Here is a 26,289-nt window from a genome sequence, read left to right on the forward strand (position 1 = left end):
GGGCGAGAGGGAGGTGACCTTCTGTCACGTGACGGAGTGGATTGAGAGGAAGCTGCAGGATGAGTTCCAGGTTACAGTCTCCTCTCCTCCCTCCATCACTCCTTCCATCTCCTCACCGTGTCCCCTCTGGTCTCTTCCTCGTCTCCTCTCCTCCCTCCATCACTCCCTACATCTCCTCACCGTGTCCCCTCTGGTCTCTTCCTCGTCTCCTCTCCTCCCTCCATCACTCCTTCCATCTCCTCACTGTGTCCCCTCTGGTCTCTTCCTCGTCTCCTCTCCTCCCTCCATCACTCCTTCCATCTCCTCACCGTGTCCCCTCTGGTCTCTTCCTCGTCTCCTCTCCTCCCTCCATCACTCCTTCCATCTCCTCACCGTGTCCCCTCTGGTCTCTTCCTCGTCTCCTCTCCTCCCTCCATCACTCCTTCCATCTCCTCACCGTGTCCCCTCTGGTCTCTTCCTCGTCTCCTCTCCTCCCTCCATCACTCCTTCCATCTCCTCACCGTGTCCCCTCTGGTCTCTTCCTCGTCTCCTCTCCTCCCTCCATCACTCCTTCCATCTCCTCACCGTGTCCCCTCTGGTCTCTTCCTCGTCTCCTCTCCTCCCTCCATCACTCCTTCCATCTCCTCACCGTGTCCCCTCTGGTCTCTTCCTCGTCTCCTCTCCTCCCTCCATCACTCCTTCCATCTCCTCACCGTGTCCCCTCTGGTCTCTTCCTCGTCTCCTCTCCTCCCTCCATCACTCCTTCCATCTCCTCACCGTGTCCCCTCCGGTCTCTTCCTCGTCTCCTCTCCTCCCTCCATCACTCCTTCCATCTCCTCACCGTGTCCCCTCTGGTCTCTTCCTCGTCTCCTCTCCTCCCTCCATCACTCCTTCCATCTCCTCACCGTGTCCCCTCTGGTCTCTTCCTCGTCTCCTCTCCTCCCTCCATCACTCCTTCCATCTCCTCACCGTGTCCCCTCTGGTCTCTTCCTCGTCTCCTCTCTTCCCTCCTTCCCTCTCTCTCCCCAGAGTGTCTTTCTCTTCCCTTCCTCCATACGATTGTAAAGTCGTCCCAGCTGTCCCGTTGACCTTGCTTTCACATTCTCCTTCCAGAAAGTGCTCGTTTTGCCCAACATGGACGACGTCTACCTTCCTCTGATGCACTCTGGGATGGACAGTCCTCCTGGGTGTCAGAGTGGTGAATCTCCGCCCCCTCCCTCCCGTAACTCCTCCCTGGACTCTGTGGAGAGGATCCCGCCGGAACACCCTGACGATTCAGAATAGTGCCTCCTGGTGGCCAGACACTGCTACGACACCACAAAACATCTGTGTTAATGTTTACAGGTGACAGACAGTGACGTGATGTGTGTTAGCTCACTGCTTCGATTGTTTACAGTTTTGAGAGTTCTATATTTATTGTATAATGATGAAAGTATTGATCCAATAAAACAACTAACAAACTCTTGCTTTTAACGCCATTTTATTAATCTGTATATGATTTATTTCAGGCAATTCCAATTTGCATGAATGTAGATAATTATAAAGAGTATGATTAAAAACCTTCAGTATGTACATAGAAAAGCCTCTGGATGAAGAACAGATTCTGTCGAATGCCTTCAATGATTTTCCCTTCTCCTCATACATAATTATAAAATAAACATGATCTCTAAACAGGTCAATGAATCTTTTAGAAGTGTTTGTTTTAACGCCACTGTTATTACTGCTGCTGCTGCCTGCATACCCCCTCCCAGACACATTTTAATATAAAAATACTATATAGATAATATATATTATCTATATAATAAATCATACATAAATAAATAATATAATCATATATATTATATATATAGTATCATATATTATCTATAACTCATTACACTTCCATACAGACCCTGTTACCAACAAGATGCTGCAGTTCACAATGCTCCCCCTGCCTTCTCACTCCTCTACTCCTCTTTCTCTCTACTCCTCTCTTTCTCTATCTCTCTCTCTCTCACTCCTCTCTACTCCTCTTTCTCTCTACTCCTCTCTCTCTCTCTCTCTCTCTCTCCTCTCTACTCCTCTTTCTCTCTACTCCTCTCTCTCTCTCTCTCTCTCTCTCACTCCTCTCTACTCCTCTTTCTCTCTACTCCTCTCTCTCTCTCTCTCTACTCCTCTCTCTCTCTCTCTCTCCTCTCTACTCCTCTTTCTCTCTACTCCTCTCTCTCTCTCTCTCCTCTCTACTCCTCTTTCTCTCTACTCCTCTCTCTCTCTCTCTCACTCCTCTCTACTCCTCTTTCTCTCTACTCCTCTCTCTCTTTCTCTCTCTCTCTCTCTCTCACTCCTCTCTACTCCTCTTTCTCTCTACTCCTCTCTACTCCTCTCTCTCTCTCTCTCTCTCTCTCTCTCACTCCTCTCTACTCCTCTTTCTCTCTACTCCTCTCTCTCCTCTCTACTCCTCTTTCTCTCTACTCCTCTCTCTCTCTCTCTCTCTCTCTCTCACTCCTCTCTACTCCTCTCTCTCTCTCTCTCTCTCTCCTCTCTACTCCTCTCTCTCTCTCTCTCTCTCTCTCTCTCCTACCTCCTGTTGTCTCCTTCTCCCCTGCTCCCCCCCTCTCTCCCTGCCCCCCCCCCTCTCTCCCTGCCCCCCCCTCTCTCCCTGCTCCCCCCTCTCTCCCTGCCCCCCCCTCTCTCCCTGCCCCCCCCTCTCTCCCTGCTCCCCCCCTCTCTCCCTGCTCCCCCCCCTCTCTCCCTCCCCCCCCCTCTCTCCCTGCTCCCCCCCCCTCTCTCCCTGCTCCTCCCTGCCCCCCCCCTCTCTCCCTGCTCCCCCCTCTCTCCCTGCTCCCCCCTCTCTCCCTGCTCCCCCCTCTCTCCCTGCTCCCCCCCTCTCTCCCTGCCCCCCCCTCTCTCCCTGCCCCCCCCTCTCTCCCTGCTCCCCCCCTCTCTCCCTGCCCCCCCCCTCTCTCCCTGCTCCCCCCTCTCTCCCTGCCCCCCCCTCTCTCCCTGCCCCCCCCTGTCTCCCTGCTCCCCCCTCTCTCCCTGCTCCCCCCTCTCTCCCTGCCCCCCCCTCTCTCCCTGCCCCCCCCTCTCTCTCCTGCCCCCCCCTCTCTCCCTGCCCCCCCCTCTCTCCCTGCCCCCCCCCTCTCTCCCTGCCCCCCCCCCTCTCTCCCTGCTCAAAGTTCTACAATGAGTCTTTCATAAACATGCGTCCATGCTAGGGGCTGCTGTGGCTGCTGCTGCTGCCCGTGCTGCTCTCCTCTGTTCTCTCCTCCTCTCCTCCCTCCTCTCCTCCTCCTCCCTCCGCTCCTCTCCTCTCTCCTCCCTCCTCTCCTCCTCCTCCCTCCGCTCCTCTCCTCTCTCCTCCCCCCTCTCCCCCTTCTCCCCCCTCCCCTCCCTTCTCCAGGACTTCCAGACTCTCGCAGATCAGCGCCACCTGTCTCCTCATTTGTGTCATGGCGCTCTGCAGTCTGCCCATCTTCCTGCGGAGGGCGCTGGCGATGGCTCGGTGGCTCTGCGTCTGGGCCTCCACCTGCTGTCTCAGCTGCCTGGTGGGGGACAGGTCTGGGATCAGCTCAATTGTGCTATCTCTGAGTGCCTACGGTAGGGATGAGGTGAGAGACCAAGCTGATCTGGGACCTGTATTGTCGCTGCTACAGCCTGGTGATAATGGTGATGAACGCTTCAAACATCTGACATGACACCCCCTGAGGACCTCCTGTCTGAGGACTTCCCTCACCCATCCCCTACGAAAACCATCCAACCAAAACTGGACTAAAGACACTTCCTAAACACGAACCAAGCACACACGGCCAGGGAGAAGACACTATGGTCGGCGTGGCGCCCGGCTGACCTGTAGCAGTTGTGGTGCGTCCGCGTGGCCTGGGAGAGCACGGCGCCGCAGCCCATGGGGCACAGTTGGGTCCAGCAGGGGCAGTGGCGGGCGTGGCTCTCCAGGTGGTGCCGGGGCACCCGGCTGGCACAGCCTTGGTGGGGGCAGGGCACCTCCTGGAACAGGCAGGAGGAGGAGTGGAGGAAGTCCTCGGACAGGGGGAAGATGGCGGAGCAGCCCTCGTTACCGCACTGAGGAGTTGGCGGGGGGAGGTGTCATTAAATTTGCCATTGGAATTATGTAAATTATATTAGCATGATTTATCATTGAATTATATTATATTACAGAGTGGCGGCCTCTTCTTTAATAGTTAGATAGATAAGGCTTTATTAAACCCCAGAGGGGAAGTTCAGGAAATATGAATAGCCTATGACAGTCAGGGTGACGTAGGCTATTGTTTGAGACAGAGAAGTCGGCTAAATGAGCTTCTACACTCTGCGAGACTTACCTTGACCTTGAGACGGCTGATGGCTTTGCTCAGCTTGTACACGACGATCATCAGATTGGGGCTGACGGGCTTCCGACAGCACGGACACGAATCCTGTCTACAGCGGACAGATTGAGGAGGATTAAGATTAAGGCGATTATATGTCGATACTCAATTATTAGCAATACAAATTCTGTCCAAAACAAATAGTTTTCTTGCGTTTGATTTATGGACAGATACTTGTCTGATTGGTTGGTTGATTGATTGATTGATTGATTGATTGATTGATTGATTGGTTGATTGATTGATTGTGTGTTCATTAACTGATTAGTTTGTTAGTTGATTGAGTGACTGAAAGTTAGATTGGCTGGTTGGTTAGTTGATTGATTGATTCTCTATTAACATGTTTATATACTGTAATGTGTTCAGTGCGTTGTAGCTGACCATTCATGTTCCCCTGATCTAAGTGTAAGTAATTAAGTAAGTACGTTTTATTTATATAGCGCCTTTCACAGCACGAATGCACAAAGCGCTTTACAATACAAATAACACATAAAAAAGGGAAGAAAGAGCGACATACAAAATACAATACATACAAAATACAAGGCAATTACGACATACAAAATACATTACAAGGCAGTTACAAAATACAGTACGAGGCAGTTACAGATACCAGGGGAGGGGAGGGGGGAGGGAATTACCATACAGGCAGCCAGCCTCGACATGCAGCCATACAATCGGCGCGGCCAATAACCTGACAGCACTGTACTGTAATGAGAGAGGGGGGGAGGGTGCGAAAGGAGGGGATGGGGTGCGGGAGGGCTGGGGAGGGGGTGAGTGCCTGTGGAGCAGCGACTGGACTGTACCTCCTGATCCACTGCAGGATGCAGCTCTTACAGAACACGTGGTTGCAGGCCAACCTGACCGGACAGCGCAGGACACACCTGCAGATGTTACATATCAACTCACTGGCTGGACATTCCACAAACAGGTCCACGTCGTAACCCCCGCTCTGAAACACACACACACACACACACACACACACACACACATACACACACACACACACACACACACGCAGTCAAAGAAATACAATGTTAAAAATCTCATACAACTTGTGTTCCTCAGATCATCCAAATATCATCTCCAAACTCATTTTAGAATCCTATGGATTTTATTGGATTCATTTCTCAGTGCCACGCCATACCAGACGTCTTGATTCATTTAATTAGATTGTTTTAACTCACCATATTTGACGGTTCTGTTGTTAGTGATCATTAGTTCAATGTTGCTGCTGGGGCCTTTTTCAGTGCTCAGTCCCACTGTTCCTCTGGGAATGACTAACAAATGCACATGTGTACATCACAACAAACAAACAAACAAACAATAAAAGCAACACAAACAAACAAACAAACAAATGTGTGCCATGCCACAACAAAAGCCCACACTGCTGAAACACCCTGGAAATAAAACAGGTGTCATCGTTTGACCCCGGATCATTCAGCTGGTCCAGTGGCAGAAGCTCTAGAACAGGGGTGTCAAACTCTGGCCCGCAGTGTAATTATATTTGTCCCGCGAGGCAATACCAAATGACTACTAGAGCTGGCCCGCCAGTATTATACAGCGCATTCACCACTAATACTACAAATCCCATAATGCTCTGCTGTTGTTTTGGCGCGTCAATCAAGACAGGACCCAGAAACGCCCTCTCTTCTGTGACAGTAGTCATAGCAATCTCATACTACAACTGTAACCGTGTTACCCCTTCTTAAAAATGGCGAAAAGAAAGGCAGAAAACAGAAGCTTTACGTTATGTAACGTCTAACTGTGATAGAGACACCTGTGTTGACCTAGCCGGCCGCTGTGTTTGCTCTGTTCCTGTTCATTCAATCCTGTCTGCCTTCTTGCCGGCCTGTCTGCCTGTCTGTCTGCCTGGCTGTCTGTCTGCATGCCGGCTGTCTGTCTGCCTGCCTGGCTGTCTGTCTGCATGCCGGCTGTCTGTCTGTGTGCCTGGCTGTAGGACAGTCAGGGTTTTACAAGCTTCTCTACTGAGCAGATGGAGCACCAACACTTGTGTCTGAGGGCGTATTCACATATGTTAGTGCACACCATTGATGCGCACCAAAAGCGAAAGTGACAAGTGCATATTCAATGTTAAAGCAAAACTTGTTTGGGTCCATATTAAAATTTTCATTTGTTCAATGTTGGCCCGCGACTTTGTTCAAGTTTAAAATTTGTTTGACACCCCTGCTCTAGAATGTTCCTCTGTGTGACTAAGCACCAGGAACTACTGTACTCTCTGGTTTAAAACATCCTCTCTGTGTGACTTAGCACCAGGAACTATAGTCTCTGGTCTAAAACAGCCTCTCTGTGTGACTAAGCACCAGGAACTACTGTACTCTCTGGTTTAAAACATCCTCTCTGTGTGACTTAGCACCAGGAACTATAGTCTCTGGTCTAAAACATCCTCTCTGTGTGACTAAGCACCAGGAACTATAGTCTCTGGTTTAAAACATCCTCTCTGTGTGACTTAGCACCAGGAACTATAGTCTCTGGTCTAAAACAGCCTCTCTGTGTGACTAAGCACCAGGAACTATAGTATCTGGTCTAAAACAGCCTCTCTGTGTGACTAAGCACCAGGAACTATAGTCTCTGGTCTTAAACAGCCTCTCTGTGTGACTAAGCACCAGGAACTATAGTCTCTGGTCTTAAACAGCCTCTCTGTGTGACTAAGCACCAGGAACTATAGTCTCTGGTCTTAAACAGCCTCTCTGTGTGACTAAGCACCAGGAACTATAGTCTCTGGTCTAAAACAGCCTCTCTGTGTGACTAAGCACCAGGAACTATAGTCTCTGGTCTAAAACAGCCTCTCTGTGTGACTAAGCACCAGGAACTATAGTCTCTGGTTTAAAACATCCTCTCTGTGTGACTAAGCACCAGGAACTATAGTCTCTGGTCTAAAACAGCCTCTCTGTGTGACTAAGCACCAGGAACTATAGTCTCTGGTCTTAAACATCCTCTCTGTGTGACTAAGCACCAGGAACTATAGTCTCTGGTCTAAAACAGCCTCTCTATGTGACTAAGCACCAGGAACTATAGTCTCTGTGGTTTTAAACATCATCTCTTCTCTGTGTGACTAAGCACCAGGAACTATAGTCTCTGTGGTTTTAAACATCCTCTCTTCTCTGTGTGACCTGACTCAAGCACCAGGATCTCTACTCTGGTTTAAAAAATCCTGATTCCAGACCCAACTGACCAATAGTTCATTCCTGTCTCTCTCCATTCTCCTCCCCCCCCCTCTCTCTCTCTCTCTCTCTCTCTCTCTCTCTCTCCCTCTCTCTCTCTCTCTCTCTCTCTCTCTCTCTCTTTCTCTCGCAAGCTTCAAAAATAAATAAACATTAATAATAAAGAAGCAGCACCTCCAGCCCTATGTTTGTAACCACATTTTTGAACATTTGATGTATAGGAATATCAATGAATATGTCATATGTTTGCAGAGAGAATATTGTCAGTTATAATTGAATGGTTTTTATTATCATGGGTTTGTTTTATCTGTTCTGTTTATCTGTGTGTGTCATGGTTTATGTTTTCTGTGGACCCCAGGAAGAGGTGATGTATCATGTTTTGTATCAGCTACTAATGGGGATGCTAATAAAATCATAATCCTATATCATAATCATCTCTCTCACTCTCTCTCTCTCTCTCTCTCTCTCTCTCTCTCTCTCTCTCACTCTCTCTCTCTCGTAAACTAGCTAAAATGTGTTTCAGAGAGGAGCGGGAGTTGCTATGGATATGGTAGCAGAGCTGTCAGTGTTCTCTGGAGCTTCCAAACATTCTCCTGGTCCTCTGTCAGAGTGAGGGGGCGGTGGTGAATAGACATGTTACAATACCATGGAGCAGGGGTCTCAAACTCAAATTGGCTTGGGGCCACTGCTGGTATCGTCAACTCATAGGAGGGCCACTTCAATGTATACTTCAACTACTACTAACTATAAGAAAGTGCAATATTTCTGAAAATGTCATTTTTCATTTCCATAACTAGACTCACAACTCAGTCTCTAAATGTTGCAAGACTATTCCATAACTAACATTTTCATCATACAAATTCAAACCGGTTTCCATTCATTTTAATATATTTTAACATATAAGTTAGTGCTGCAAATCATTTTTCCTTACTTTTATTTTATCTTGAATAGCCTACATTTGTACTTTATTCTGTTTTAGCTGCAAGATGCATCACTACTGTAAGCCTGCCCTGGACCTGTACTTGCATTTATTAAAGTTCCAGTTTGTTTCCATTTCTTACCAGACACTTGAATACATTTGTAGGCTACTGCTCTATTTCTTGCAGACACTTATCTTGAAAGACTGCTGAGACATTAGCCCTCTCAGCTGTGTGGCTCGTTTTTTCCTCTGGTCTCCTTATGACACTCCATGTTTAGTAATGGATAGCTCTTGACATTATATTCCTTTAGAACGGCGACTTTGTTCTTGCATATCAAGCAGGTAGCATTTCCATTGGACACCACAAAAAATACTGCAATGTCCATATTTCTTGAAACTGTCTGTGTTCTTAACGTTAGTTAACCATGAAAACAGCCTCACGGTGGCGAGCTGCATTCCGTTCATAGTTCATAGTCGTGTGTGGATTGATTGCACCTGTGACTATGCAGCGTTCACCTCACGCGCTGCGCACAATAACAGCATTCCGCCTCACGTTTGAGCAACTTGAATTTACATTGTAGGCCTGCCTACTGGCGCCGTTTACAATAAATTATTTTGCGGACCAGATTATATTATATTTCTGACATCATGTCGCGGGCCGGTTGGAGTGTTGTGGCGGGCCGCAAATGGCCCGCGGGCCGCGAGTTTGAGACCCCTGCCATGGAGGCTTCTGCTCGGAAAAAAAAACACTTTTATTTCAAAGCTCTTTTAGAGGCATGGCCATCCTTTGTTTGGGTTTATGTAACTTTTGTATGTACATTGTAAACTTGGTCTTGGTCATTCATTTCCACTGCACCAAGCAGATTTACTTGTAAGGCCCAACGTGCTTCTGGTGTTGAGCAATGAGCAAACCTCTCTAATCACAAAACCAACAGACCACAAATAGAATGTCTGTGATATGGTAGCATTTCTTGCTTCACATTTTCTCATTGCTTACTGTACATAAACTGCTAGGAAAGGGTTTTCTTACCCTATACAATTACAATTACAATTCGGCCATATACAGTCGGCGATTAATGAAACTCCTCCATCCTCTGCGCTCGTGTGCCGTCCAATCAGGTGGCTCCCTGTCCCTCTCCTCCTCCTGCCTTGTGCGTTCCCCGGTAGAGCTGCTTTGTGACTCTTTTGTTTTGTCTTCTGAGTGTGTGACATATCCAATTCCATTTCCTCCTCCTGATTTCCATTGTTTCTTGTTTGGTGACTTCCCACAGGTTGACGTTTGAGATGGTGTTGGGTGTTGGAATTCCCAGGAGGGGAGGTCAGAGCGGTTAATGAACGTCTGCAGTTTGTTGAGTTCAGTAGGCTATGTTAGTGGTTGAGTTCGCTATGTTAGTGGTTGAGTTCGGTATGTTAGTGGTTGTCTTCCAGGTTTTGGATCTATAGAGTAGAGTGGATTTGACATTTGATCACTAACCAAGCTGTGTACAGTCACGTAGGCATGTGCGCAAGCATACCCCCCCCCCTCCCCCCCCCCCCCGCCCACACACACACACACACACACACACACACACACACACCGTCATCGGATAGGCCTCTTCATAAGTGATTATTATAAGAAGGTGTGGCACTGAGACTATATCTATTTCCCAGCATAAGCATGTCTTATCCGCTACCATAGCTTGTATGTGTGTGTGTGTGTGTGTGTGTGTATGTGTGTATATGTGGTTGTATGAGTGTGTATTAATTGACAGAGCACTTATTTCAAGCCTGTGAGTTTGGAGAGAGCGCTGTCCTCTGTCTTCATCTAACCAAATAAAACACATGGACATGTTTAAAGGAAGCATTTGGCAAATCGTTCCTGAAGAAATGCTTATATGTGGAAAAGCCTTGGCTCTCTGTGTGTGTGCAGATCTGTTTAAACACAATAAATGAATTTTGTCTGAAGCTATGTCCTCTATCTGAATCTGTGATCCAGCCTCCTCCAGCTAAACAATAACAGAGGCTAAATATACACTAAAGATACATGTAATCTGATATGTTATACAACAACAACTTATTACAGTAAGGTTCCCTCTGCAGAGACATTGGATCCAGCGATGATATGAGACTGACGAAAAGTAGGTGTTTCCTTACCCAAGATGATCAGAACTAAATGTCCTCGTTATGTCAGCTTCCCCCCCCCCCTCCCCCCTCCCGGTGGCATCAGTTGTACGTCACTGACGTAATTCGAACTGATCTAGTTAATGATTTGGTTTGGCCAGATGGATTCTTAATCTTTGTCTATTTGATTAATTGTAGTGTTCCTTCTTTTCATGTACGCTTTGATTGCTTTCATGCTTGTCTGAATTCATCATCACGTGCTAGGAAGAAATTATGTGGCTTCTGCCATAGCCACCTCTAGATCCGTCTCAGCAGAATCAGTGTGTGTGTGTGTGTGTGTGTGTGTGTGTGTGTGTGTGTGTGTGTGTGTGTGTGTGTGTGTGTGTGTGTGTGTGGAGAGGAGGAGAAAGACACTGTGGCCATGCAGTATCTCTCTCTCTCTCTCTCTCTCTCTCTCTCTCTCTCTCTCTCTCTCTCGGTTCAATTTAGTTTTAGAGTCAAAGGATTTTAAACTACTAGGAACTCTGATACAGCTGCAGTTAGACTATACACTGGACAGTGAGAATCAAGTAGGCTCAAGAAAGCATGCATAAATGTAAACGCTGTTTATACAAGTTTATTGCACAGTATAAAGGCTTGATAGGCCTACAATACACAATACAGTATGTAGGGAATAGGAAGGCAGTACTGAGAAATGGATGAAATATTACAGTAAAAAGTGCACAGTGAACCTGTCATCCCCCACACATGATGCATGTTGTCAGCAGGCATAGGGCTTACAGTTGTTCAATATGTAAGTGGAGTGGGCTTCTCTAGTTTAGATGTATCTATAGAGCCAGCATATAGAACCATTATGTTTTTATTTTGGTCTAAAATGTAAGCATTTATTCGAAAGTAGTGAATTAAGAGTTTCACTATCCGTAAGACAGGAAATACGTAATGAAAACGAAAATGCTTAAAAAATAAATCAATAAGGTGGTAGGATCGTATGATAAAGGCGGCTGGCATCCGGTAAGCTGGCGTGGGAGAGGGTCCGGCCCACTCGCGTCCATCGCTACGTCTGTCCCTCCGGGAGGTGGTGGGAAAGAAGAGGACCTACCACGGCAACAATGGACCTGGCTGAACCGCCTACGCACTGAGGCCGGCCGCTTCAAGTCATCTCTGAAGACGTGGGGCCCGGCGGACAGCGCAGCGGGTGAGGACCAGCGAGCCTCGAGAGACTGAACAGACATCATAGGCTGCCCCCTAAACAGGCCACCTTCAGAAGCCCACCTCTTCGACGTAGGACCGCAGACGAGGGCATGGCTGCACGACACTGAGCTGGCCATCTGATGATACACCAAAGAAGAAGAAGATAATCTACCTTTAATTTAAAATGTGTCCACACTGCTGTCTGTATAGTGTTACTGTTGCCATAGTGGATCTGCTCAATGCATTCTACAGGGCTTATGAACAAGCACCAAAAGAGCTACTAAACACCTCAAGCTCTGAACTCTAGAAAACAGACAGCCTTCTAAGTAGAATAAACTATACTTTTACTGAGGCATCAAGTATAGTTTTTAAGTACAAAGCAAAATGTATTTGTCAATGGGAAAAATGAATTGTGGCCCCCCCGGTGGTGAGCTCTGGTACATGTGTGACCGACGCATGAACAACCCCCAAACTAACGTTCAGGGGACAAATGAATCCTCCCCTCAATTTCATCAGGTGAGGGACAACAATCCATTGTGGAATAACAGACTTCAGACACTAGAGCAAGAAACGAGCGCTATTGCCGTTTCAGAATAGGTGGACAATGTGGCCCCGCTTTTCCAGTTTAGATGTATCTATAGAGCCAGCACATAGGCCCATTTTTGTTTTGTCTAAATATAAGCATTTATTTGAAAGTAAATACTGAATTAAAATATCAGTGATTAAATATTTGGGGGGGAAAAAAAGAAAAGAAAAGCAAGCAATTGTAACTTTCTGTAGGACCAAAAATACATGAAAACAACAAAAAAAACAAAGATTGAAAACAGGCCATGCACAATTCAGTTGCACAGAATAAAAGCCCTCAAGAGGAAATTGTCGTCTGACACAAAATAAAATAAGATCAAAATATATATAGATAAAGCTATTTAAAAAATTATAGACATCATGAGGCCAGGTTAGGCCTGGAGTTAGGCTTTGGAGGCCTCTGCAACCTTACGGGTCATCGTGCTGCAATGGCTCTGAATGTCGCTGCCCTCGGGCATTCCTGGGCAGAAGTAAGCAGTAGAAGGGGGCTTGAGGTCAACTAAGGGTATGTCACCGGGGTCAGATAGGGGCAGGTCGCTGGGCTCGGTTAGGGGCAGGTCGCTGTAGTCCACAAGGGGTATGTCACTGGGGTCAGCTAGGGGCGTGTCACTGGGTTCAGCTAGGGGCGTGTCACTGGGGTCAGCTAGGGGCGTGTCACTGGGGTCAGCTAGGGGCGTGTCACTGGGTTCAGCTAGGGGTGTGTCGCTGGGGTCAGCTAGGGGCGTGTCGCTGGGGTCAGCTAGAGGCGTGTCGCTGGGGTCAGCTAGGGGCGTGTCGCTGGGGTCAGCTAGGGGCGTGTCGCCTGGGTTGTGGTTCGGGTCGGAGCTACAGGTCGGGTCAAGGCCGAGGGGGTTGAGGGCGGGGCTGGAGCTGAGGATCGGGTTAGTGGCTAAGAGGGAGATGAGGCAGATGTCGGGGGTGCTGTAACCCCCGTCGCTACCCTCGCTTGGCCGTGAGCTGACGTTGGAGGAGGAGGACGACGCGGACGCAGACCTCTTCCGATCCAGAGAGTCCAAGGAGCTGCTGAGGAGGGACGCGGTGCTGGACATGGTGCTGACCTTCGGGGCGTCCAGGGCATCCAGAGACTGGGCCTTCTGGAGACGCGGGGACTGGTTTGAGGGGGACCCGGGCTCGGCGGCGGGGGGGGTCTTTGGGTCAGGCTGGGCGGAGGGGGGCTGCTTTGGGTCTGGTTGGGAGGATTTCCCAGGTTGGGCTGACAGCTTGCGGGGGAAGGCGGGCTTCTTCTTTTTCACGGTTTCCACGCCGAAGGGATTGCTGTAGGGTTGCAGGAACATGGCGGGAGCAAAGCCTGTCTTGCCGTCGTGTCTGAGGGAGAAAGTATTAACAAAGTTAACCAAAAACTACTTCCTGGAAAACGGTAGGTCACGTGCAATGACGACAACAGGTACCTTAGATTTCAGGCCAATTATCTCACGACATCCACCCGTCAATCAACACTATCATTCTATCGAATCTGTCTAAAGTTCATTAAACCCGTCCACTTGTCAATGTTCCAATCAAATTCCTCTAAACACAAACCACACTCACAGCTTGTTTGCGTCGGAAATACTTCAGACTATGGAAGTTAGATCTCAAACAGTTTCAGTGCGACTTTAATATGAGATGTTATTTCTATACGTCTTTATTTATGCATCCTCATGTCATCTACAGGAACATATCTTCAGTTGACAGCTCTGAGCTTTTTCATACTTTTCTTTTTTCATCTCTGTCCCATCACTTGTCATAATCAATCGCCAACTGTCATTTGAGGATCAAGAGGAGGAAATCTCTAACTGATATACCATCCTGTTCCTCTCATCTCCCTCATCATCTTATCATCTTGTTAATGTACATACTGTAGCCTTAAAGGTCAACTGACATTCTCAGAGCAACTTATCAGTAATATAATTCTCTTACATGAGTGACAGTAGGCCTAGTTGGCCTAGTTGAATTACTCAAAAAGCCACTGTATTCATTATGAAATGAGAGATGACAGTTGACTATCATGTTTGAAACATGATAGTCAACTGTCAACTCTTATTTCATGATGTGTCTTATCTTATCAACATTCCATTATGTCCAGACTCCAAGACAAATGGGTCTGAACCAATTTCTGGTTAAAGGCTTTCAAGAATTTGATTGATAAGGCTAAATGTTGAAACAGGTGAACTATTCCCTTAATGTGTAGAGGACAGACCGGTCAGCATACCTAATAAACCACCAGCCGTCGTCAGGCTTCCGCAGGACCTCCACCACAGAGCCAAAGGGAACAGAGACCTCGTCTTGGACCTTCGTGGCGTAGCTCTTCACAGCACGGAACAGCGTACCTGGGGACAAACAGAGGACAAGGGTGAACTACTCTGTCACAGAGGGTCAGGGGTGGCAACTGCCGACTACACACTCACAGTCTGCCATTCAGGAGATATTAATAACGAGGCATGAAAGTGCATAGAAATCCTGTAATAAAATAATTAGAATCATATAGGTCATCATAATCACATATTAGAGGAAAATGTATTCAGAGCAAACGTTGCAGAATCCTCTGACAGGAGAGGGGTATTTGCTCTGGTGGAGCACTGCCCCCCAGTGGTGAACTGGTGGTAACGTGACTCTGGGAGGTCAAGATATTCAAGCTATTCAGAGTATTAAAGCGAATCAAAAATGGTCAAAGCTGTCAAGGTGAAGAGCAGATCCACATGACGAGTATGAGAGGTATGTTATCTTTTTTAGAAAAAATAGTAAAGTCCGTACACTGGAGCATATAAATAATGGACCGTTCCCATTAGTTTATTATTGACGTTTCGATCATGCGATCTTCATCAGAAAAACGTGAGCTTTCTTACCCTCCTGGGGGTCCTCCTCCTCCTCATCCTCCTGCTGCCCCTCTTCACACAACTCCAAGTACGGAGCAGGAAACCACGCTACCTGCTTATCCTCATTCTCTACGAGCCACCAACCTAAACATCCACACACACACACACACATGCACGCACGCACACACACACACGCACACACACACGCGCGCACACATACACACACGCAGTGAGAAAGAAAAACAGAATACAAGAACTCATATGAAAATCTGACCAAAAGGACGAACATTTGACAATTTTTCACCAGTCCCGGAATGGACCCTGTTGTAGGAGAGAGGCGTGAGAGAAGACCTTACCGGTCGATTCTTTGATCAGCACGTCCAGCTCATCGTCCGGCGATACTCTGAAGTCCCGGTTCTTGATGTCCTTGGTGTCGTACCCCGCCACGCACCTGAACGTCTGAGTCATAAACGGGGCCGTCACGCTCCACACCCTCGGTTGGGTACCGGCGCCGTCGTCATCCTGCTCGTCCATGCGCCGGACCACGGAGCTGAGGAACGGGAGAGAAGAGACACACACACACACACACACGTGAGCAGCGCACACACACACACACACACACACACACACACACACACACAGGCTCACTCCCTGTACAGCTTTACTATCTACCAACCACTGTAAGACGTGTTGCATGACTTTACTTAAAACAGTGAGGAAACCCATTGCCTAAGAAACATTTTGTAAAGGAACTTGTAAGATTAGAATAGAATAGAATAGAATAGAATAGAAAATGTATTTGCCATGTGTAACAAGTATGAGTACAGGTACATTGGAATTCTTGTAATAACTTGTCCTTACAGTATCTTATCAGTGCTAACCAGGTCCTCATTCCAGTCCTACTCTAGGTACTCCACTAGACATTTAAAGCTTCCCAAACAGGCAATTGACTACATGTACTACCCGTCATTCAGCTAAGTTCAGTCAACTCATTTGAAATGTGTTTAAGAACAAGAAAGTGGACTTAGTCAAAATGGGTAATATCACCAGAGCACCAACATTAAGCCAGATGAATATGTTCCTAAGCATCCATCCATCCATCCATCCATCCATCCATCCATCCATCCATCCATCCATCCATCCATCCATCCATCCATCCATCCATCATCTATCCATCATCCATCCATCCATCCATCCATCATCCATCCATCCATCCATCCATCCATCCATCCATCCATCCATCCATCCATCCATCCATCCATCCATCCATCATCCATCCATCCATCCATCATCCATCCATCCATCCATCCATCCATCCATCCATCCATCCATCCATCCATCCATCATCCATCCATCCATCCATCCATCCATCCATCCATCCATCCATCCATCCATCCATCCATCCATCCATCCATCATCTATCCATCATCCATCCATCCATCCATCCATCATCCATCCATCCATCCATCCATCCATCCATCCATCCATCCATCCATCCATCCATCCATCCATCCATCCATCCATCCATCCATCATCTATCCATCATCCATCCATCCATCCATCCATCCATCCATCCATCCATCCATCCATCCATCCATCCATCCATCCATCCATCCATCCATCATCTATCCATCATCCATCCATCCATCCATCCATCCATCCATCATCCATCCATCCATCCATCCATCCATCCATCCATCCATCCCACTCGGAAAACAACAAGCGTCAGCTGGAGAGCAGTCTGCAACGTGTCCCGTTTCTCCTTTGAGGCCAGAAGAAGACTGGTCTCTGCAACGTTTAACCGGTTCTTGATTATGGTGATCTGTTGTACAGACCTGCCCATTGCCTGTGCATGATACTGTACATCACAGTGCACTGAGATTTGTCACAAACCGCAAAGCACTAACTTATAACGATCCTGTTATCTGTGCCAAGTGCAAGAACTGAACTGGGAAGAAAGCCTCTGCATACAGTACCTGGAATAACCTTCAAAAAGACTTGAAACTAAGAAATTTGGTCTCTCTCTCTCTGCTTTAACGCTATTAGAAAGAAAGAAAGAAAGAAAGAAAGAAAGAAAGAAAGAAAGAAAGAAAGAAAGAAAGAAAGAAAGAAAGAAAGAAAGAAAGATCTCTAACTGCTATTCTAGAGATGTATGTAACCTACCTATTCTTGGTGAAGTCAGGTTTCAGGTCGTGTTCCTGGGGTGCGAAGAACTCAAAGAGTTCTGTGCTTTGGGTCACCGTGAGTTCCCCCCTGAGCAGTTCTTTGCAGTAGGACTCCAGGAACATCAGCCGACACATGGCCTTAGTCAGACCCTTCTGGATGCTGCATTTCCTGGCTCTAGCTGGGCAAAGAGACAGGACTAGATATGTGCTGGAAAACAAACTGAATCTGCAACATTTAATTTGGAGGATAGTCCTTTAGATGTGTGTATACATGTATATACATATAAAAAAAGTAGATGTGTGTGTGTATTTTTTTTACCACTGAATTTAGGGATGTATCTTGTGCTCTTTCTGAGAGTACTCTCCTTGGAAAACTTCTTTTTCAGCACCAGCTGTTGAGAGACAGTTCATTTTTATTTATTTTTTTTAATTAAAAGTTGGTTCAGTTCACAAGGGTTCTTTTTTTTTTTTAATTGCTTGAGCCTCTTGCCAGGCCGAGCCTCAGCTTAATGTGTGTTCAAAAATAACTAGGCGAATAATTTATAACTTAACTAATAAAATAAATACATAAATAGCCTAAATAAATAAATAAATAGGCTACTCACATGAAATTTCCTAAAATCCTCGAATGATCTGTAAATGTTAATTTGCTTGTCATCCGACCACAGCATTGATATCACGAACATCTGTTATGGAAAAACAAAACATTTTCATTAGCAGAAATAAACTGCCACTTCAACTCAGTTACACTAACTTAGTAAGACGGTCTGTAAGTGGTCTGGTCTACCTTCTCTGGAGATTTCGCTTTTCGCATCACTCCAACAAACCTAGCACTAACAGCGTATCGCCCCTGTTCACTCATCGTTCCGGCCACTTGGACTTTATCAGTCAAACCTTCCCGAACTTAATCTTACGCGTCTCTCTCTCTCGGACCCGGGCTGCCGGTGACCGCTTTAAATACCCCGGGGGGGGGGGGGGGGGGGGGGCGTGGCTTCTCTGATGTCAGGGAACACGTGAGGGAATGCCTGGGGGACATAATAATGTCATTAGCTTAGTTGAGTGCCTCTGAGTTCTAAAGCGCTGCGTTGTTCTGTGGCGCTCTCTGCCTCTCCAAAGAGCTGCCTGCTGCATGTGCAGTCGCTTCACACCTGTCGTCCAGCTGTAATCTCCTCCGTCGGGACCCTGTGAAGACAGGTGAGCGGGCTCTGAAGGGAAGGGGGCCTGCAGGTGTCTCTTCAAAGTGAGGAGTTATCCCACATGTGGATCTGGGTGTGCTGGGGTGTGCGGGGCTTGTCTGAAGGGATGCCAGGACTCTCCGAACACACACACACACACACACACACACACACACACACACACACACAACACACACACAAATATGCCCCTCAGTAAAGGTCAGGACAGCTCTATCAGGTTGGACGTCAGCACCTGGTCTAAATGCCATGAGCCTCTACATTGCGGAATGAGGGGGATGACAGAGTAATTTCTGGGGTATTGGCTGTACGCGCGTGCACACACACACACACACACACACACACACTCAACCATTTATTTGTGTACAACAGAGCATCAATACAGTCTTGAGTAAAGATGCTGTGATCAGGAAAAGCCTGAATTTTCAACATTAATGAGGAAGGTTCAACAATGAACAATAGCTATGGTATGCTGCCAAAACAGCACATGTCCCCAGGCTTCAGACCACATGGGAGAGTGACGCATGGATGCTTTCCTTCTACTATCACTTCACAATATCTGCATCAACAACCTAATTGAGAGCCCAGCCTGTCTTCCACTCAGTTCCATGATTCCACAGCAGTAAGAAAACAAACAATGTCCCTTGAATGTGGCTGTTGTAACAGTGCAATTTCCCCTCTGGGATTAATAAAGTAACTACTACCTACCTACCTGCCTGCCTGCCTGCCTGCCTGCCTGCCTGCCTGCCTACCTATACCTACCTACCTACCTACCTACCTGCCTGCCTGCCTGCCTGCCTGCCTACCTGCCTGCCTGCCTGCCTGCCTACCTACCTACCTACCTACCTACCTACCTACCTACCTACCTACCTACCTACCTACCTACCTACCTACTGTACTGTACCTACCTACCTGCCTGCCTACGTAACTGCCATGCATTAATACGGACAACAAAGCCCTGCTTAACAGAAGAAAGAGAGCCTTCATGGTGAAGGACAGAGAGGAGGCCAGGTCGGTCCAGAAGGAGGTGAAGAGGGAGGAGGGCCAGAAAGAGCTTCAGAGAGAGGGTGGAGATATGCTTGAACTGAACAGCACCAAGGAAGGGTGGGAGGGGATGAAGAGCATGACAGGGCTGCGTAGTGTGGGGGGGGGGGAGTCAAGAACGGGCCAATGAGCTGAACCAGTTCTGTAACAGGTTGGACACAGCCCCCACCCCCACCCCTGTGAGGTTAGAAAGCAGGCGAACTCAAAAGGCTATGAATCAAAAAGGCCTCTGGCACTGACGGAATCAGCCCCAGGGTGCTCGAGGATTGTGCGGGGCAGTTAGCTCAGCTGGCATATTCCAACACCTATTCAAGCTCTCCCTGAGGCTGAAGAAGGGGCCACAGCTGTGGAAGAACTCCTGCATCGTTCCAGTGCCCAAAAAGGCACGTCCCAGCGTCCTCAACAGCTACAGGCCAGTGGGACTGACGTCACATGTCATGAAGGTATTTGAGAGACTGGTTCTGCAGCACTTGAGGCCCATGGTGAGTGACTTCCTGGACCCCCTGCAGTTTGCGTACCAGGACCCAATCAGCGTGGACGACGCCCTCATCTACCTGCTCCACAGAGCCTCTTCACACCTGGAGGGGCCAGGACGTTCAGTGAGAGTCATGTTCTTTGACTTCTCTGGTGCTTTCAACACTACACCCTCCCCCCCCACACACACACACACACACACACACACACACACACACGACTCGGTGGCCTGCATCACAGACTACCTCACTGGCAGGCCACAGTACAGGTGCAGCTCAAAAAATTTAAATATCGTGAAAAAGTTCAATATTTTTTGTCACTCATTTAAGAAAGTGAAACTCATATATTATATGGATTCATTACGCATAGAGTGGAATATTTCAAGCCTTTATTTCTTGAAATTTTGATGATTATGGTTTACGGCTAATGAAAACCTCAAATCCAGTGTCTCAGAAAATTTGAATATTGTGAAAAAGTTCAATATTGTAAACTGATGGTGTCACCTGCAAAGGTTTGAGGAACCGTCCGTACCGCCCCCTGCTTGGCTCACTTATACCGCCTCTACACTACCTGAACTTCAGCATTTCTACTAAAACTATGTCATTTAACCTGCAGTTGCCAGACAGTGTCGGTAACAGTTGTGTACTGACTTCTAGTGTCTGATGCCTCTTTGTGAGGGAGAAACAGGACACTGTATGGTGGAACAGTGGGGTGGCTATAAACTCAGGAAAGTCAGTCAGGTGTTTTGAGTCAGCTGTTAGGATAAGACAATGCAAATCTATGTGGCTTGTTGGCACACAGGGGAGTGATTCAACAGGGTGAATAAACCAGGCCAGGTCAAGCCTGGCTTATGTGCGTGGCTAGCTTGTTTCTGTTCAGGATTGGTAGGACGAAAGCTAGTCATGCCACTGAAATAGCTGTGAATTGAAATGACATGACATAATCAGTCAAGTCAATCAAAGCTTTATTGCATAGCACATTTCATACACAGAGGCAATACAATGCGCTTTACAGAGAACAAGGGAGGTGGGCATAGGTCCCACCCCTACATATTCCAGAGGGAAGCAAAAAAAACAGTTTCACCCAGGGGGCCAGAAAAGTGAGCTGTAAAAATTCTTCCCTGACCTCTCTCAACGAGACGAACGAGCAAGCTCCTGCAGTATGTTTGTCTAACGGCTAAGAACATTTATAGAGCAATAAATTACATTAAATTACATTTTCAGAGCAAAAAGGGCTAAAAATCTCTCGCTTGAAGATTTTAATTGTTTCGGCCCTTCTTAGGTACTCTGGCAAAGTGTTCCAGAGGTTGGGGGCATAGAAACTGAAAGCTGCCTCTCCGTGTCTCTTGGTCCTGGCTTTTGGAACTGTTAGGAGTTCAGTACCTGAGCACCTGAGTGCTCTGTTGGGCATGTACCTGACCCGTCTGAAATGTATTCAGGTGCGCGCCTGTGGAGAGATTTATAGACTAATAAAAGTATTTTAAAGTCTATTCTAGAGTTGACAGGTAGCCAGTGTAGTGATTGTAAGACTGGTGTAATGTGTGCCCTCCATCTAGTCTTAGTGAGGACTTGTGCTGCAGCATTCTGTATCATTTGTAGTTTAGAGATTGCTTTCTTTGGTAGGCCAGATAATAGAGCATTGCAGTAGTCCAGCCTGCTTGTGATGAAAGCATGCATTAGTCTTTCGGTGTCAGCCTGAGAGGGAAACGGTTGCACCTTGGCAATGTTTCTTAAGTGGTAAAAATATGTTTTGGTTCTTGATGTGGGTTTCGGAATTAAAATCTGAGTCAAGTATGACACCTAGGTTTTTAGCCTGGTATTTGGTGTCAATCCTCGTGATACACAACTCTGTGCCGGCTGCGGCCCCGTCCGGCCGGCCTGGTCTGCCCTCCTTTCGGCAGACGGTTCTGGACCGAATGATGCCCTCGTGCCCTCCTGTAATCCGCTGCCCGATACATGAGAGCTGGTCTAGCCAAGACCACATTAACCAATACGACGAATTAAAAACAAGACAATGGGAGACACCCATAAGACAGGACACAACAATAACATGTAGGCTACCATGTCCTTCTGATGTGATTTAATTTAATTCAGCTCCCCTGCTTTCAATAATCTCATGGTATTGTAATCATCTCATGGTATGGCATAAAACTACTAACATGTAGTGTACATAACTCACCCATACCCACCCCCCAGTGTTATTTATTTACTTATTTACACAATCCATCCAGACCGATATCTATCTTTCTTACCCTTATTTTATACTGTATAGAAATGGTAATTATTGTGTAATTTGTAATTAGTATTGGGTCCTACCTGTTACTGAGCATCATCTTGGAGGCGGCAGCAACATTTCGCTGTGGCTGTACATGTGACAAATAAATAAATATTGAATCTTGAGCTGCAGAATGCACTTAACAGCTATGACCACCAGAAGGCGCTAATGACTCAAGTCTTGCAAGCCAGACTTTTCATCAACATTTCCATATTGAATTATTGACTGAGCTGGCTGGCTACACAGGCATGTGCACGAACGCCCCTATTACTGTGCGAGGAACTCCCTCCTACAGCTTGTATATAATAACTGTAGCAGGTATGCAATTGTGCTTGTGTTCGAAGTGTCAGGGCAGTAGCCTGTAGCAGTGGTTAAACGAAAAACACATACAATCAATGGTGTTCTGATATGATTTACTCCACTCCACAGTCCTGCATCACACACACACACACGCTCAGGTCATAATACATCTCTGAAAGCTTGAGACAGATGGCACCGTCACATGGAAAGGAGTGGGGGGGGGGGGGGGGGTGCGTCCAAAGGCATTTAGACAAAAATATTTCCTTTTACCAAGGATAGACATTTATAATACTATGATTATAGAATAGATCTTGTCTCTGGGAAGTCGAGGTTGATAGTTGAAGAGAGCTACGTCCGTCATGTTGCATAGTTAGAGACGACAGGGGGAGGACTCTTCTGAACAGAGAAGGAAAGAGCATTTGTTCGATGTACTTGGGGCTGTGTGCGCGCCAGAGGCTGAGTGACACATGAATGTACTTGGTTTGCCTCATCGGATTCACCAGGTAGGCGGAGATTTCCGCTTTTCTTTTTCCATTGGCCGAAAGGTGAGAGCCCTACCCACCTGGGCTGATTACAAAATGTGTGCGCCCTTTGATTTGCTTGTGCGCAAATGACAACAATACAAGACCCACAACAATCACTCATAAACATCACACAGTCTGACACAGAGCAAAAATCCCCCCACACACAGAGTCTTCCAATGTGTCAGGGTCTATTTAAAAGAGGTTAAAAAAAAGAAAGAAAAAAGAATGTTTACAGGCAATCCAACTTGGCCTATCAGAGAATCAAAAACACTGTTGCCATCTAGCCGTGAAGTCATCCCAGCTCTCCAAAGGACCCAGGTTCACTTCAGACTTTAAAGAAACCCCCCTCCCCACACACACATTGTTCAGCTTTAGCTCTGATGGAGATCCATCCATCCTTCCAGAGCAGACTCCTTATAGATAAGAGGAATCCTTGTCATGAAATCAAAATCAACCCCCCCCCCCCTTCTCACCAGTAAGACCCCGTCCCCAGCTTAGCTTTTATTTAGTGTCCTGGCAGACAGACCGGACAGCAGCAGCACGACAGCCAGAGGAGTAAGGAGCATTAAAACCAAACGTTAAAAAAAAAACAGAAGGCAATGAAGGGGCATTCCAGCGCTGACGTCCTCGTCCCAGGCTGAGATGGCTGTCACCTCCAGCCAAGGAGCAGAGAAGTCCTCTCCTTCTCTCCATCCATCCATCCATCCCTGCTTCCTCCAATAAAAACAACAGTCCTCCTTCCATCTTCTGTCATTTATCCATCCACCGATCGACCCGTCCAGCATTCCACCTCCCTCTTCCTCGGTCAATCCCTGACTGGTCATCTTCATAATACAGATTCAATTAACCGCCCATACTCCCAAGTAGTACTCTTCTTCTTCTTCTTCTTCTTCTTCTTCTTCTTCCTCCTCCTCCTCCTCCTCCTCCTCCTCCTCCCCCTAGCAGCGTCTGAAGGCCTCTGCTCTGCCTTAATAGTCCTTGTGTGCCAACAGAGCCTGGTTGCCAGGGTCACCGGAACTCATAGATGGCGGCGCTGTGTTCCGGGACGTGGGTCAGATTCAGAGACTGGTACCTGCGGATGGGGATCAGAGACATGGAGTTAGTTCAGAGTGTGGAGAAAGAGGACACAGGAACGGTAGTAGTAGTAGTAGAAGTAGTAACAGTAGAAGTAGTAGTACCATTCAGAGCTGCGGTGGTAGTATAGGAGCATTAATAGTAGTAGTAACAGTAGTAGTACTATATTAGTAGCAGTAGTAGTACCATTCAGAGCTGCGGTGGTAGTATAGTAGCATTAATAGTAGTAGTAACAGTAGTAGTACTATATTAGTAGCAGTAGTAGTACCATTCAGAGCTGCGGTGGTAGTATAGTAGCATTAATAGTAGTAGTAACAGTAGTAGTACTATATTAGTAGCAGTAGTAGTACCATTCAGAGCTGCGGTGGTAGTAGTAGCCCTCGATGGTGGCGGTGGACTTCTGGAAGCAGATGTAGTAGAAGCCGGCGAACGATGCTCCGCTGATGTCTTTGATGGTGTGGTCTGGAACCAGGAACTGCTCCTGCGGGGGGCGGGGCACACCACTCCGTTACAGAGTCAACAGTAGGACACGGTATCAGAAAGCAGCTGTATCGTAGGTTGATACAGGCTCTCTGTAGGTACGGGGGGGGAGGGGGGGGGGATGCATTTGCTCAACCTGGTCAGGTATAATATTACTGTACCTTCCACCTCATGAAGATGTAGTCAGAGTTCTTCAGTTCCTCGTAGTCAAAGTCATCAGAGTTGAAGGTCTTTGCATACTGGTAGAAGGCCTGGAACTTGCCCTGGAGTCAAACGAGGATATGATTCAGAAACAGACGACTAGGTCTCAGGGGAGGAAGTAGGCCTAAGGGGAGGAACTTGGGTCATGGTCATGATGAGGGTGATGTTTTTAGGGTTTTATATACCAGCCGTTGTGCTGTTTGCTAGGAGGACCCCCCTTCCTCTCTCTCACTCGCTCACCCAGTGCTTACGATCCACGTCTTCATCCGCATCCCACTTCCTGGTCAGGAACGGGCGTTTCCTGCTGATGATCTCACCGGCGAAGAACGTTGTCAGGGTAGGGTATTCCTACAGGAGGATGAGATAGAGACAGAGACCAGAGACAGAGACCAGAGACAGAGAGAGAGAGAGAGAGGGGGGGGAGGGGGGAGGGATAGATAAGAGGGAGAGAGAGAGAGAGAGAGAGGAACACACACACACACACTATTAACCCACATTGGTAGCCTATCACATGGGAATCTGAACCACCATGTCAGTATACTGTACTGTCTGCGTCTTTCAGAGGAGCTGTCTCACCTCCGTCAACCCCTTGATCTTCAGGTACCCACACAGATAGGAGTCCTCCGTGGTGACATGCTGACAGGAAGCAGAACCAGAACATCATGACTGGGTTCATATACGCGAGTGATAAACAGGTTGCAACCAACATGCGAAACATCAGTGGTTCTATCAGTCCATGTATTCACTTAGTACTTGCACGAAAGCTATCAAAAGTCTAACTTTAATCCTTCTGTTCGAGGTGGGGCTCATATGTAAAGCAACCACTCGAGGCAGTGATATACTAGCAGCTGTCAGTGATTTTCCAATGCGCTGTCAATCAAACAAGCCGTTTTGACAGCTCAGCAAACGGAAAATCAGTTGAATTTCAGTTGACAGGCGAATTAAATAGTGACATTCCCTTATAAACCTCACCTGCAGAACCACCTCCACGTCGTACGAGTTCCCCTTGCTCTTCTGGTGCCCCCGGAACCTGGAGCCGCTGTAGAGGAGCGAGGTGACGACGCCGGGCTGCAGGGTGTTGATCGGGGGAGGCGGGCTAAGCGAGGCCGAGGATGAGAAGGCCGCGGGGGTGTTGCTGGGGTGTCTGGCAGGGACAGGCATGGTGCTGGTATCGCGAGAGCTGACACCGACCGTGGTCAACCCGTCCGGGCGAGAGGTCGAGATCGCGGAGAGCACGGATGAGGCGGCTCACCTACATTAAAATCCCTCAAAATGGTCTAATAGTCCAGTTTTCACAACCTCCCAGAAAGTAAGTGGACTTCGACGCGGCGCCATAAGGCAGCAGCATCCGCTTGTCTTATTGGTCGAGAGCTGTCCCTGGTCTAAGAACCTGCTGTCTATTGGCTTATTTTTCGAACGGCTTTCTGGGAGCG

The 26,289-nt window shown here is 47.5% G+C and overlaps 3 protein-coding genes across 3 annotated transcripts in view; 1 reads left to right on the forward strand and 2 right to left on the reverse strand.

Moving 5' to 3' along the window:
• The window catches only part of tex2l (testis expressed 2, like), a gene marked incomplete at both ends in the record, with an annotated part of 7,935 nt that extends 6,672 nt beyond the window's left edge, over positions 1-1,263 (forward strand). The window contains 2 exons of the mRNA XM_084456159.1: positions 8-70; positions 1,093-1,263. Coding sequence (XP_084312285.1) covers positions 8-70; positions 1,093-1,263 — 234 coding nt within the window. The remainder of the gene's footprint in view (positions 1-7; positions 71-1,092) is intronic.
• A 90-nt stretch (positions 1,264-1,353) lies between these two features.
• rnf151 (ring finger protein 151) lies at positions 1,354-11,770 on the reverse strand (the record flags this gene model as incomplete). Its single annotated transcript, XM_084456160.1, has 6 exons — positions 1,354-1,359; positions 3,365-3,503; positions 3,809-4,038; positions 4,296-4,392; positions 5,141-5,286; positions 11,675-11,770. 6 exons carry the CDS (start codon positions 11,768-11,770, stop codon positions 1,354-1,356), a joined length of 714 nt encoding a protein of 237 aa, XP_084312286.1.
• A 12,276-nt stretch (positions 11,771-24,046) lies between these two features.
• LOC311323626 (glucose-induced degradation protein 4 homolog) lies at positions 24,047-26,169 on the reverse strand. The gene is made up of 6 exons (XM_084455903.1): positions 25,829-26,169; positions 25,433-25,492; positions 25,097-25,204; positions 24,817-24,918; positions 24,526-24,656; positions 24,047-24,173 (listed from the first exon to the last, which is right to left on the reverse strand). Exons 1-6 carry the CDS (start codon positions 26,015-26,017, stop codon positions 24,110-24,112), a joined length of 654 nt encoding a protein of 217 aa, XP_084312029.1. The 5' UTR covers positions 26,018-26,169; the 3' UTR covers positions 24,047-24,109.
• Between the last annotated feature and the right edge of the window lie 120 nt (positions 26,170-26,289).

Source organism: Borostomias antarcticus (genome assembly GCF_949987555.1).
Source record: "Borostomias antarcticus genome assembly, chromosome: 22".
NCBI classification, from domain to species: domain Eukaryota; kingdom Metazoa; phylum Chordata; class Actinopteri; order Stomiiformes; family Stomiidae; genus Borostomias; species Borostomias antarcticus.